Genomic DNA, 13,672 nt, shown 5'->3' on the forward strand with positions numbered 1-13,672 from the left:
GGAATCTATCCTCAACAGTCCTTTGACGTCTCCGCTATGTCTTTACAGATCGCGGCCTGCTGTGCCGTGGTGACACGTGCCTGCTTAGCACAGACCAGGAACAACACTCCTGTGGAGGCCCTGGAACCAGCAGTATCATTCCTCCCAGACGCCGCTTCTGATCTGGTACGCACAGCAGCTAGAGGTCATCCGCCATGGCAGCCAGAATACAAATCTGGCTCCGAAACTGGTCGGCCGACGCATCCTCCAAAACGAGACTCACAAGGATGCCTTTCAAGGGAACACTCCTGTTCGGAGGTGAACTAGAGAAACTAGCCAACAAATGGGGCGAGTCCCCACTGCCGCAGCTACCAGAAGACAGGAATAAGAGAACCAGCGATCCTTCACTCGAACCTCCAGGGGCAGAGGATCACAGCGCTTCATCCCATATAGAAGCACATATCAAGCAGCCCGCTCCGCAGGCCAGAGCCAGTCCTTTCGGGACAAGCACAACAAAAGGAGAGCCAGCTTGGGCTCCGGCCCCAGCTGCACCCCACAATGAAAATCAGCCGACCCATCCAAAGGAAGAAGCCATAGGGGACAGACTTGCCCTATTCTGCCAAAGATGGGTCGAGAGAACCTCGGACAAGTGGGTCCTATCCATCATTCGAGAGGGATATTACCTGGATTTCCACCACCTCCCTCCGGACAAGTTTGTGGAATCTCCCTGCCACGACCCTTCCAACAGGATGGCAGTGGAAGCAACACTGACCAGATTGCTAGCCTTAGAGGCTATAACACCGGTGCCTCCACAACAAATAAATACTGGACATTATTCCATCTATTTTATCGTCCCCAAGAAAGAAGGAACGTTCAGACCCATCCTGGACCTCAAGGCGGTCAACCGTCATCTGAAGATTCCTTGCTTCCACATAGAAACCCTACGCTCGGTAATAAGGGCTTTACAACCGGAAGAGTTCCTTAAATCCCTGGATCTGTCGGAAGCCTACCTACACATTCTGATCCATCAAGAGCATCAGCGTTTTCTACGCTTCTCGATCCTTGACCGTCACTACCAGTTCCGAGCACTACCCTTCGGGTTAGCCACCACACCAAGATCCGTCTCCAACTGCTATCAGGAGTACACTATACCCATTGGTTCTGAGTCCATCTGTCTACACTAAGGAAAACGAAATTAACAGGTAAGTAATTTCTCCATTATGTACCTGACCCTTTCAAAATTGTGTGCCATTCTACATGCCCTGTCCCTCTCTCCCTCATTGGTTGCCTGCACAAATAACAGTTGCAGAATACACAGGTGATTTTAGTTACCCATACTTTGTACTTGCTCGTTTTCAGAGGGAGCCAACATAATTTTCCCTTTTGAAAATTGCATGCAGCCTCTGTGTACTAAAAGTTACTGTGTATATTACAAATGGCACAAGCTATTCAGAATCGCCCTGTATATGTTTAATCATGCTATAGAAATGATTAGTAATATAATGTATATGCATTTTTCTTTCTTCTCTCCCCCCCCCCCCCCCCCCCCAAAGTATTCCCTGCCTACGTTACCTCTAGGCCGCTCCTCAGAGATTCGGCAGGGGGAGTTTGTCGTGGCCGTGGGCAGCCCCTTCTCACTGCAGAACACTATCACGTCTGGGATCGTCAGCTCCGTGCAGAGAGGAAGCAAAGAGCTTGGTCTCAGCAACTCCAACATGGAGTACATCCAGACAGATGCGGCCATTGATGTAAGGACCCTGCATGTGCAGTGCTTAGGGTTTGGATGATGATGGAAAGGAGGCCTTGGGCAAGGCTCAAACACTTGGCATCGGCTGAGATAAGAGATGATGCCCTCGCTTTCTCCCACATTCTGCCTCTGCATTTGATATTATACTTTGTGGGTTACTTAATTGTTTTAAATACAGTTGGTATTTCTGTGTGAGCATGGGCAAGTTACTTAAATGCCCTATGCTTAATTTTGGCTACTTTAAAATTTTATCTCCCTCCCTTCTGCTGCCAGCTGTGATAACTCTTCCTAGGTATTTTGTGCTAGTTTCAGAGATGCTATATACTGCCAACTAATATCCCTTACCTCTGTATTTGTTGGCTGTGATTTGCCTGTATGGACATTTCAAAGAGGATGATGGCTGTGCTACTCTCTTGCTTCTGTAATTAGAAGGGGAAGCATGAGCTCTGAGTACTTCCTATAGGTGCATGATAAAATATCACACAGCAAAGTGACTCTGTCACATGCCATCTTTAACAAGAAATGAAAAGGTGGGGGAGGGGCTAAACTGTGCTTGGGAGTGGTCTGCGCTGAGTTGGGAAGTGTGGAGGGGGTGGGTTTTACAAATCTATTCATATCTCTTTTCTTTCAGTTTGGAAATTCAGGAGGACCTCTTGTGAACCTGGTAGGCATTTCTTTTTACTGAGTAGAACTGTGTACATGTTGGGGAAAGATCACCTGACCCTTGCTTAAACCAACCCAACATTCTCAGGTCCTTCCTTGGGAAGCTGAGACACCGGACCACCATAGAGGATTTAGCGTAAAGTGGTCAAGGGCAAATACTTATTTCCAGTGCATAAAAGTGAAACGCTTTAGGCAGAGTCTATATCAGGTCCCTATCTTAGATTTCAGTTCTTGTTAGGAGTGACTTGCTTGATTAATAGGACTAAATTGAGAATATTGTTAGGCAGTATGGAGCAGGGAACTTCTCCTGGTGAAGTGTAGACATTGAAGATGATTGTAAGGAGCTATGAAGACACATCCAGCCCAATATGTTCAGTAAGAGCTGACTAGGTCATCTAAAGAAGTGGTGGGGAATTTGAATTGAGGTCATGTTTTTTTTTTGTTTTTTTTTTAAAGAAAGCAATTAATTTTGTCTGTGTCCTTTCATCTGTGAGTCACAGTTCCTGTTTCTCGGACTATCCTGCAAGTGACATTACATCATCAGTGAAAGAAAGTATAGCAACTCTGGAAGCCTTTTATTGAAGTTTAAGAAATACTAGAGTCTTGTCAATGCTGGGGACTAGACAGAAATGTGTTCTGTGAGACCATCGTGCTGAAATATAGCACTACATGCCCTTGGTCTTCTCATTAATATTGGCTCTCATAGGGCTGTACAGTAACCCCTTGCTTGGACATATCAGAAGTCAATACAGTCCACCTTTTGGGATTTATAATCTAGTAATGGAAAAACCGTAGCTACAGAAATGTGGCTGATCTCAAGTGTTGACGTCTGAGACCCAGTTTTGCTGTGTTTAAGAACATAAGAAAATGCCATACTGGGTCAGACCAAGGGTCCATCAAGCCCAGCATCCTGTTTCCAACAGTGGCCAATCCAGGCCATAAGAACCTGGCAATTACCCAAAAACTAAGTCTATTCCATGTTACCATTGCTAATGGCAGTGGCTATTCTCTAAGTGAACTTAATAGCAGGTAATGGACTTCTCCTCCAAGAACTTATCCAATCCTTTTTTAAACACAGCTATACTAACTGCACTAACCACATCCTCTGGCAACAAATTCCAGAGTTTAATTGTGCGTTGAGTAAAAAAGAACTTTCTCCGATTAGTTTTAAATGTGCCCCATGCTAACTTCATGGAGTGCCCCCTAGTCTTTCTACTATCCGAAAGAGTAAAGAACCGATTCACATCTACCCGTTCTAGACCTCTCATGATTTTAAACACCTCTATCATATCCCCCCCTCAGTCGTCTCTTCTCCAAGCTGAAAAGTCCTAACCTCTTTAGTCTTTCCTCATAGGGGAGCTGTTCCATTCCCCTTATCATTTTGGTAGCCTTTCTCTGTACCTTCTCCATCGTAATTATATCTTTTTTGAGATGCGGCGACCAGAATTGTACACAGTATTCAAGGTGCGGTCTCACCATGGAGCGATACAGAGGCATTATGACATTTTCTGTTTTATTCACCATTCCCTTTCTAATAATTCCCAACATTCTGTTTGCTTTTTTGACTGCCGCAGCACACTGTACCGACGATTTCAATGTGTTATCCACTATGACACCTGGATCTCTTTCTTGAGTTGTAGCACCTAATATGGAACCCAACATTGTGTAATTATAGCATGGGTTATTTTTCCCTATATGCATCACCTTGCACTTATCCACATTAAATTTCATCTGCCATTTGGATGCCCAATTTTCCAGTCTCACAAGGTCTTCCTGCAATTTATCACAATCTGCTTGTGATTTAACTACTCTGAACAATTTTGTGTCATCTGCAAATTTGATTATCTCACTCATCGTATTTCTTTCCAGATCATTTATAAATATATTGAAAAGTAAGGGTCCCAATACAGATCCCTGAGGCACTCCACTGTCCACTCCCTTCCACTGAGAAAATTGCCCATTTAATCCTACTCTCTGTTTCCTGTCTTTTAGCCAGTTTGCAATCCACGAAAGGACATCACCACCTATCCCATGACTTTTTACTTTTCCTAGAAGCCTCTCATGAGGAACTTTGTCAAACGCCTTCTGAAAATCCAAGTATACTATATCTACCGGTTTTAATATTTTGTTAAAACAGATCAAGATGTGCCACTGACAGCCCTCAGCATAGGGCAGGTTTAGCATGGGATAGAGGATGGGGAGATTAGGCAAGTTATCAGTCCACTTCCTACTGTGTTCAGTGCATAGAGAATTTGCCCTGCAAAGGATTTCTGGCTGTTAAAAACTGAGTTCACCTTCTAGCATCATGTGCTTGTGAGTATAGGGACCAGGATAAACCTGGAAGGTCTCCCCTTGAGTGGCTAAAGTTCTGCATTCATTCTGGAACTGCTTTCAATCAGGCAAAGACTTTGTAAGTGGCCTGAGTAGATCCTTAACTTCCTATTACATTTTGCAACTGCAGGAGATGGGTAAGGGGAGGTGGGGTTAGTTGTGTTTAACCAGTGGATGCCAGTCATTTCATAGGTGCCCAGGAGAAGACTGAAGTATGCAGTGTATGCAGTGAATATTTTCCCAGGTGCTGTAGGTTATGTATCTGTTATTCCACAAACCGTTGTGTCCCTGGATAAGTCTAATACATTCTCATCCTGCTTGCTGTGTTTTCTGCCAGAATATTTTCCGTGATGACTGCCTTCTGCTGCTTAGGTGCCCTAGTTGGAAAGAGCTTTGGGAGGTTGTGCACATGAAAGGCAGCAGTCGGGCTCCTAGCTCTGTTGTAATAGCTGGAGGGGCTGTATTGGCATTGGAGGAGAATAGAGTATTTGGCAAGGACAGAGGGGAAATGAGAAGTGCAGCCACTTCCATGGGAGAAAGGGCTTTGTAGGCGCAGGACTAGATGATCATGATGATATGATATAATACACTTTTTTTTTTTCCCTCTCAGGACGGGGAAGTGATTGGTGTGAACACAATGAAGGTCACGGCTGGCATCTCGTTTGCCATCCCATCTGACCGCCTTAAGGAATTTCTGGAGAAGGAAGATAAGAAGAAAAGTAAGGCAGCCTGTTAATAGCTCGCTTGTGGCAGGGAGTGGGGTTCTGCGAGAGTCCCTGAGCACTGTGCTTAGTCCTGAGGATGCCTTGACTAGGGCTGGGCATTTGGTATTACCCTCCCTGACCCCCCTCCCCCAAATAGAAAAGAGCACACTTCACTCTGTTTGCCAGGATGCTGGGCCAGACTGTGGCTGCTTTTTCCCAAGGCTGTAAGTTCCACTTCAGGTGTTTGACTTGCATGCAGTGCATGTGAGCTGCTGAGGTCAGGGCTCGATGAATAGAAGATGAAAGCATAACCGGCTGTTAGTACACAGAGCTCTGCTGCAAGGTAGAGGAGCAACTTGGGCAAAGCTTGAATCCCAGCTCCAGCACTGACTCTCCCCGGGATTTACCCGCGGGCCATGCTCTTTATCTCCTGGTGCTGCTTGTTGGCTGGTAATACCAGTGCTTTGGAAACCATCCTGCAGTTCAGGTCTCATCTGTGGCTTGCCAAACCCATCAGCCTGAGAGCTGGCTAACTGCATGCATGTGCTAGATCAGTAAAGTGCATTGGAATCTTGTTTGGATGAGTCAGAAAATTTCAAGACACCGTTATTGGTAATGGGCTTTAATGAGCTAAATTATATGCTCTGTTTATATCAGACATTAAAATTGATTGGCACAGGGTATTGTTTGCTTAGAAATCTAATTTTCACACCCACAGCTGCAATGTTTTTTTTTTTTTTTTAATTTTTTATTTATGATATTTCAATATACATACATTGAAAACAAATTCAAATCAGAAAAATGGAGAAAATCTTTTCCATCAATATAACTTAAATTATACAGATTATATTCACTTCCGCTTTATAAGAATACTGGGAAGAACCTTTTTCCAAGCAGAATTATAGGATTATTCATCTTGACAATAAACAAACTGAAACGCAGTATAACACAACATTTACTCAAATGACCAACTACCTCCACAATTTAATTTAGGAGTGGGAGTCCAAATATACACGCAGTTGTTCTGGATCAGTGAAAATGTATCTATCATTTTGGAATATAATCATGCACCTACATGGGAATTTAAGGTAAAATCTGGCCCCTCTTGCGAGAACCTGATTTTTTAATGAAAGAAACATTTTCCTTATCTCTTGTGTCCTCCTGGTTATGTCCGGAAACACTCTTATTGAGGCACCATAGAAAAGTTGTGTATGTTTCCGAAAAGATTTTTTTAATATTTCATCTCTATCTTTATTATATAGAAATGTCACCAGTAACGTAGCTCTCAATTCTATTTTTGCTTCATAAGATTTCTCCAGGAAATCGGATAAATTGTCAAAAGAAACTTTATCTTGTTCTTCTTGTTGTTGTATATTTTTCCCGTTTCCTGGAACATAATAAATCTTCGATATTATTGGAATACTTGACTCTGGAAAATTTAAAATGTTTACTAGGTAACTTTTCAGAAGGTCCACAGGTGTTGCCCATTTTGTTTTGGGGAAATTTAAAAATCTAAGATTATTCTTTCTCAGTTCATTCTCCAGAAAGTCATATTCTCAGATTTTATAAATTTTGTTTGTAATTCTTTTACATCTTTAAGATCTTTAAGATCTTTTTCTACTTTAACCGAAAAATTTTCAAGTAGAGGATGTAGGGGAGATATTTCAATATACATACATTGAAAACAAATTCAAATCAGAAAAATGGAGAAAATCTTTTCCATCAATATAACTTAAATTATACAGATTATATTCACTTCCGCTTTATAAGAATACTGGGAAGAACCAAGATGGCTGCCACGCAGTAAGCACGGGAAATCCTCTCTCCTGAGGCTACGTTTCTGTTTTTGCTTTTCTTGTATTGAATTGCCTTTAAACTTACCTTCAAATGCCTCATTCGAAAAGAAAAGCTAGAATTCGTGAGGTTTCTACCTCTACTCCTGACGTTAGTTCCCGACAGCCGAGGATAGAGGAAATTTTCCGTTTGGCACAACAGACGCCGGAGAGTGTGACCGCTGGCGTTGGAGGCGGAGAGCAGCTGCCCGACGCCCTGGTCGAAGAGTTATCATTAACCCCCGGTGCACCAACGGTTCCTTCTATGATCTACAAACCCCCGGAAGAGGGGGGAATGGAACATCTGAGCTTGCCATCCTTACTATCAGACGGCCGCGCTAAAACCCAGAGGAGAGATGGGGAGACTCCCTCGACTCCGGTGAGCCCGATAGACAAGGGCTCCAGGGACAGCAGTGGCGCAGCATGGCAGAGAGAAGCAGACATAGAAGGGCCTCTACAAATAGGAGGTAAGGAGCCAGAGATACAAGTGCTTTTAACTCCTCTGGAAATGCCCGAAAAAGTGACTCTTGTTGAGATCTGGAAAGTTTTAACAAATATAAGTTTGGCGATAAATGACTTATCAAAAACGGTTAAAAAGAATATGGAGGGAACACAGAACCTTGAAAATAAGGTTCAAACACAGCTGCAATGTTGAACTCTTCTAATCCTAATTTAAAGCTGAAAAAATTAAAACATTTAGCTTATGACAGTAATTAGCACCAGGCAGTGCATTTACTTGCCCCATTTGGGTTAAAACATCTTTCCCTTCTGCACAGGCATTGGTTTCTGGAGCCTAAAAACATCTGTGTGAAATGTACTGCCTTGTAAGTACCTATTTACATTATTTGCCTGTCCTTTCTCAGGTTCATGGTTCTCCACCTCGGACACAAGACGGCGCTATATTGGGGTGATGATGCTGACACTAACTCCCAGGTGAGGTTTCAGAAATTCTCCGTTTGTTCTGTTCCCTCCCCTCCCCCGCCACCTTTGATTCTGATTTTTATTTCCTCGGGGAGCTCCTGACTATTGAAGAGCAATGGCTGAGAACTGCTCATTTCCCAGGATCACCAGCCTGTCCAAGTGCTTTCCAGGCTGCTGGAAAGCTTCACCTCTGAGCACAGTATCCTCTGTTTTATGTGTTAATTTTGTAATCACACTGCACTCTAGGATAAAGTAGCAGTAATTAACTGATGTTGCTGTATTTCTTTCAATATTTTTGTCCACTGTTGAATTGTTGCATTAATCTTCCTAGTCCAGTGATGTTCACACTTTCATTTCATAATCTACTTTTGGGCAAAGTTTTCATGAAACATGGTGTCTGAAACATGATGTCTGTGTGAAGCAAAAGGTGATTTTTCAGTTCTGGTTCTTTCCACTTTTAATTCTATAATTCTACTTTGCATGTCAGAAGAGCCTAAAACATTATTGCTATATAGACCTCAAAGAGGAGAGGATGCTGGTAACGTGGGGTGGGACTGATTACTGAAAAAACATTTTATACCACAGAGAAAATATATGTAGGCTCACAAATTTAAAATTACAAAAAATACATGTAATGTAACCAAAAAAGGAAAAATGTTTATACCTTGGGAGAATGCGAATATAAACACTCAAGGTTAATAAGCACCATGACACAGTTGTATTTCAGTGAGAACTGCCTGTCTCAAGGGGAGGTATATAGATACTTTATATTTTGTTTGATTAGGTATCTACCAACACATACGGCACTTATAGCACCACCATCAGCAGTGAGAAAGAGAGAGAGCAAAGAATATTAGGAAAAAACCCCACTCCCAATAGGGAACACTTCCCATAGAGGACATTCATCATCTAGACAAAGAACATGGTCTACAAATCAATAGTGAGAATCTCTTTTGTAATTATGCAACCTTAATCCTCTCAATCTGGTTAAATTAAGTTAAGAACTTGTCTATGTATGTTAAGAACATAAGATATGCCATACTGGGTCAGACCAAGGGTCCATCAAGCCCAGCATCCTGTTCCAACAGTAGCCAGTCCAAGTCGCAAGTACCCAAACATTAAATCTCAAGCTACTATTGCTTATTAATTAATAGCAGTTTATGAATTTTTCCTCTAGGAACTTATCCAAACCTTTTTTTTTTAAACCCAGTTATACAAACAGCTGTAACCACAACCTCTGGCAATGAATTCCAGAGCTCAACTAAGTTCTGAGTGAAAGAATTTTCTTCAAGTTGTTTTAAATGAGCTACGTGCTAACTTCATGGAGTGCCCCCTGGTCCTTCTATTATCTGAGAGAGTAAATAACCGATTTACATTAACTTGTTCAAATCCTTTCATGATTTTGTAGACCTCTATCATATCCCCCTTCAGTTGTCTCTTCTCCAAACTGAAGAGCCTTCTTCAGCCTTTCCTCATATAATATGCAATTTTAAGGATGCAGTGAATGCAACACACCATGCATTAGAGTTATTAACCCTCCAAATTCAGGTTGATCTCCCTACTGCATTTGCTCTAAGTCCAGTGCCCTTTCTGCATTAGAGAGACACTCCTCTCTAATTGATGTAACTGGATGGACCTCAGGAGCTGAATGTTTCATTCCATTGCATATGATCTTAACAAGTCATAAATTACTTTTAATCTAAAACCCAAGAAAGCAGATCTTGTTTCATAGCCATAAGAAAGGAGAAGAAATCCTTCAGTTGGACGCTACCATGAAACACCAAACTTTATGATTCTTAATTGTTTTTATGTGCACGTGATACAGAATGCCAGCATTTCTAAAATCATTTTATGCTTGCTTTATCTCATTTGTTAAAAGAATGATTTATGAATACCAAGAGCGTTAGACTTATTATCTGGGACATTCTAAAAATGCTATCATTTTTTCTCTTTCTAGAAGAGCAAATGTTGGAATAAACCCCTTGCTGTGGTTTGGAGTGTCTCTCATATCGCCAGCATGGTTTTCTCAGATTTCCTTTGAAGAGAATGTAACATGCGGGCACTTTTTAAGTAACCCATACAGGGGAACTTTTTACCCTGCACACTTGCAGCTAATTTTCAGAGAGAAGCTAAGTAGGTAGTTTTTTTTTCTTTTAGCCAGCGTAAAGAGCTACCACTGCCTGTGGACTTTGTACCTACCGTTTTTTGTGCTGCAGCTGAGGTGGGGGAAGTAAGATTTGGAAACTGCTAAGTAGGTGTGACTTTGCCACTGGCCTAACACCCTCACCCACCACCCAGGAATGACTTTTTAGAACCCAGGCAGGGAAGGCAGTGTTGCCAGAGTAAATCTGTATTTACCCGGTTAAATGGCTTTGAAACTATAAAGTTTATTGGCTTATATTTTTAGATTGAATTGATGGTTTCCCCTTTTTCTGTATGAAAAAAGACATGACTTCTGGGATTTTAGACTTTAAAGTAATTTTTTTTTTGAGGACATCTGCAGCAGAATGAAATGTGTTTTATCCCCTGAGATCCATCCTGTTATATCAGTTAGAGGCGAGAGTACCTCTCCAATACTGAAAGTCGGCATAAAGGGCTTTGCACATACCATAAATGCGGTAGGGAAGCCGACTTGAATGTTTGTTTTTTTTGGGTGGGGAGGAGGAGATTATAAGCAAATTTGGATCATAATCCACACAATGTATATTTTTTTATTATGTTGCAGCATACCTAAGATTAATATTTATATATACATGTTTAATATTGATCTTTCTGAAAGAAATGTGTGAATAGAAAGACATACATTCGGTGGTCTGTGAACTGAAGAATTTTAGTCCTGCATACACAAGCTCAACTATATCAAGAAGATTAACACTATGAAAATGCAAAAGAGGTTCTGACTATTGAGATCACAGTTTGGGAACCACTGATGTACACAATGAACATAGTCTACATCAGTGGTTCCCAAACTGTGATCCACAGCGCACCCCCCCACCCCGCTCCTGGTGGTCTCCAGACCTTTACGCAGTGGGTCCACAAACTGCCTGTGCCAAGAAGAGGCCCGACAGGTCCCCACAGACCCCATCCCGCAGTGGCCACTAAAGAGAAGGACCAAGAGGCCACCAGCGCACCCCATCTCGCCAGCGACCGAAGAATGAAGAAGGCCACCAGCTGCCTAACACCGAATAAGGCCTTTGAGCCACCAACGCACTCCATTCTGCCGGTGGACAAAGACTCCAGGAGGCCAGGAGGCTGCTAGGTCGCCCTATTGTACCGGCATCCTGAATATGGACAAAGACTCCAGGAGGCTGCTAGGTCACCCTATTCTACCATCATCCTGAATATGGACAAAGACTCCAGGACGCCAGGAGGCTGCTAGGTCGCCCTATTCTACCATCATCCTGAATATGGACAAAGACTCCAGGAGGCTGCTAGGTCACCCTATTCTACCATCATCCTGAATATGGACAAAGACTCCAGGAGGCTGCTAGGTCGCCCTATTGTACCGGCATCCTGAATATGGACAAAGACTCCAGGACACCAGGAGGCTGCTAGGTCGCCCTATTGTACCGGCATCCTGAATATGGACAAAGACTCCAGGAGGCTGCTAGGTCGCCCTATTCTACCGGCATCCTGAATATGGACAAAGACTCCAGGACACCAGGAGGCTGCTAGGTCGCCCTATTGTACCGGCATCCTGAATATGGACAAAGACTCCAGGAGGCTGCTAGGTCGCCCTATTCTACCGGCATCCTGAATATGGACAAAGACTCCAGGACGCCAGGAGGCTGCTAGGTCGCCCTATTCTACCATCATCCTGAATATGGACAAAGACTCCAGGAGGCCATGAGGATGCTAGGTCACCCTATTCTACCGGCATCCTGAATATGGACAAAGACTCCAGGAGGCTGCTAGGTCACCCTATTCTACCGGCATCCTGAATATGGACAAAGACTCCAGGAGGCTGCTAGGTCGCCCTATTCTACCATCATCCTGAATATGGACAAAGACTCCAGGACGCCAGGAGGCTGCTAGGTCGCCCTATTGTACCATCATCCTGAATATGGACAAAGACTCCAGGAGGCTGCTAGGTCGCCCTATTGTACCGGCATCCTGAATATGGACAAAGACTCCAGGAGGCTGCTAGGTCGCCCTATTGTACCGGCATCCTGAATATGGACAAAGACTCCAGGAGGCTGCTAGGTCGCCCTATTGTACCGGCATCCTGAATATGGACAAAGACTCCAGGACGCCAGGAGGCTGCTAGGTCGCCCTATTGTACCGGCATCCTGAATATGGACAAAGACTCCAGGAGGCTGCTAGGTCGCCCTATTCTACCATCATCCTGAATATGGACAAAGACTCCAGGAGGCTGCTAGGTCGCCCTATTGTACCGGCATCCTGAATATGGACAAAGACTCCAGGACGCCAGGAGGCTGCTAGGTCGCCCTATTGTACCGGCATCCTGAATATGGACAAAGACTCCAGGAGGCTGCTAGGTCGCCCTATTCTACTGGCATCCTGAATATGGACAAAGACTCCAGGACGCCAGGAGGCTGCTAGGTCGCCCTATTCTACCATCATCCTGAATATGGACAAAGACTCCAGGACGCCAGGAGGCTGCTAGGTCGCCCTATTGTACCGGCATCCTGAATATGGACAAAGACTCCAGGAGGCTGCTAGGTCGCCCTATTCTACCATCATCCTGAATATGGACAAAGACTCCAGGAGGCCAGGAGGCTGCTAGGTCGCCCTATTCTACCATCATCCTGAATATGGACAAAGACTACAGGAGGCCATGAGGATGCTAGGTCACCCTATTCTACCGGCATCCTGAATATGGACAAAGACTCCAGGAGGCTGCTAGGTCACCCTATTCTACCGGCATCCTGAATATGGACAAAGACTCCAGGAGGCTGCTAGGTCGCCCTATTCTACCATCATCCTGAATATGGACAAAGACTCCAGGACGCCAGGAGGCTGCTAGGTCGCCCTATTGTACCGGCATCCTGAATATGGACAAAGACTCCAGGAGGCTGCTAGGTCACCCTATTCTACCATCATCCTGAATATGGACAAAGACTCCAGGAGGCTGCTAGGTCGCCCTATTGTACCGGCATCCTGAATATGGACAAAGACTCCAGGAGGCTGCTAGGTCACCCTATTCTACCATCATCCTGAATATGGACAAAGACTCCAGGAGGCTGCTAGGTCGCCCTATTGTACCGGCATCCTGAATATGGACAAAGACTCCAGGAGGCTGCTAGGTCGCCCTATTCTACCATCATCCTGAATATGGACAAAGACTCCAGGAGGCTGCTAGGTCACCCTATTCTACCATCATCCTGAATATGGACAAAGACTCCAGGAGGCTGCTAGGTCGCCCTATTGTACCGGCATCCTGAATATGGACAAAGACTCCAGGAGGCCATGAGGATGCTAGGTCGCCCTATTCTACCATCATCCTGAATATGGACAAAGACTCCAGGAGGCTG

General features: G+C 43.9%; 1 protein-coding gene across 1 annotated transcript in view; it reads left to right on the top strand.

Annotated features, from left to right (window-relative positions):
- Window positions 1-13,672, top strand: part of HTRA2 (HtrA serine peptidase 2) — a 43,830-nt gene that overhangs the window by 15,725 nt on the left and 14,433 nt on the right. Inside the window, exons 3-6 of the mRNA XM_029595895.1 lie at window positions 1,533-1,727; window positions 2,358-2,390; window positions 5,331-5,439; window positions 8,120-8,189. Coding sequence (XP_029451755.1) covers window positions 1,533-1,727; window positions 2,358-2,390; window positions 5,331-5,439; window positions 8,120-8,189 — 407 coding nt within the window. The remainder of the gene's footprint in view (window positions 1-1,532; window positions 1,728-2,357; window positions 2,391-5,330; window positions 5,440-8,119; window positions 8,190-13,672) is intronic.

Source organism: Rhinatrema bivittatum, chromosome 1 (assembly GCF_901001135.1).
Source record: "Rhinatrema bivittatum chromosome 1, aRhiBiv1.1, whole genome shotgun sequence".
NCBI lineage: Eukaryota > Metazoa > Chordata > Amphibia > Gymnophiona > Rhinatrematidae > Rhinatrema > Rhinatrema bivittatum.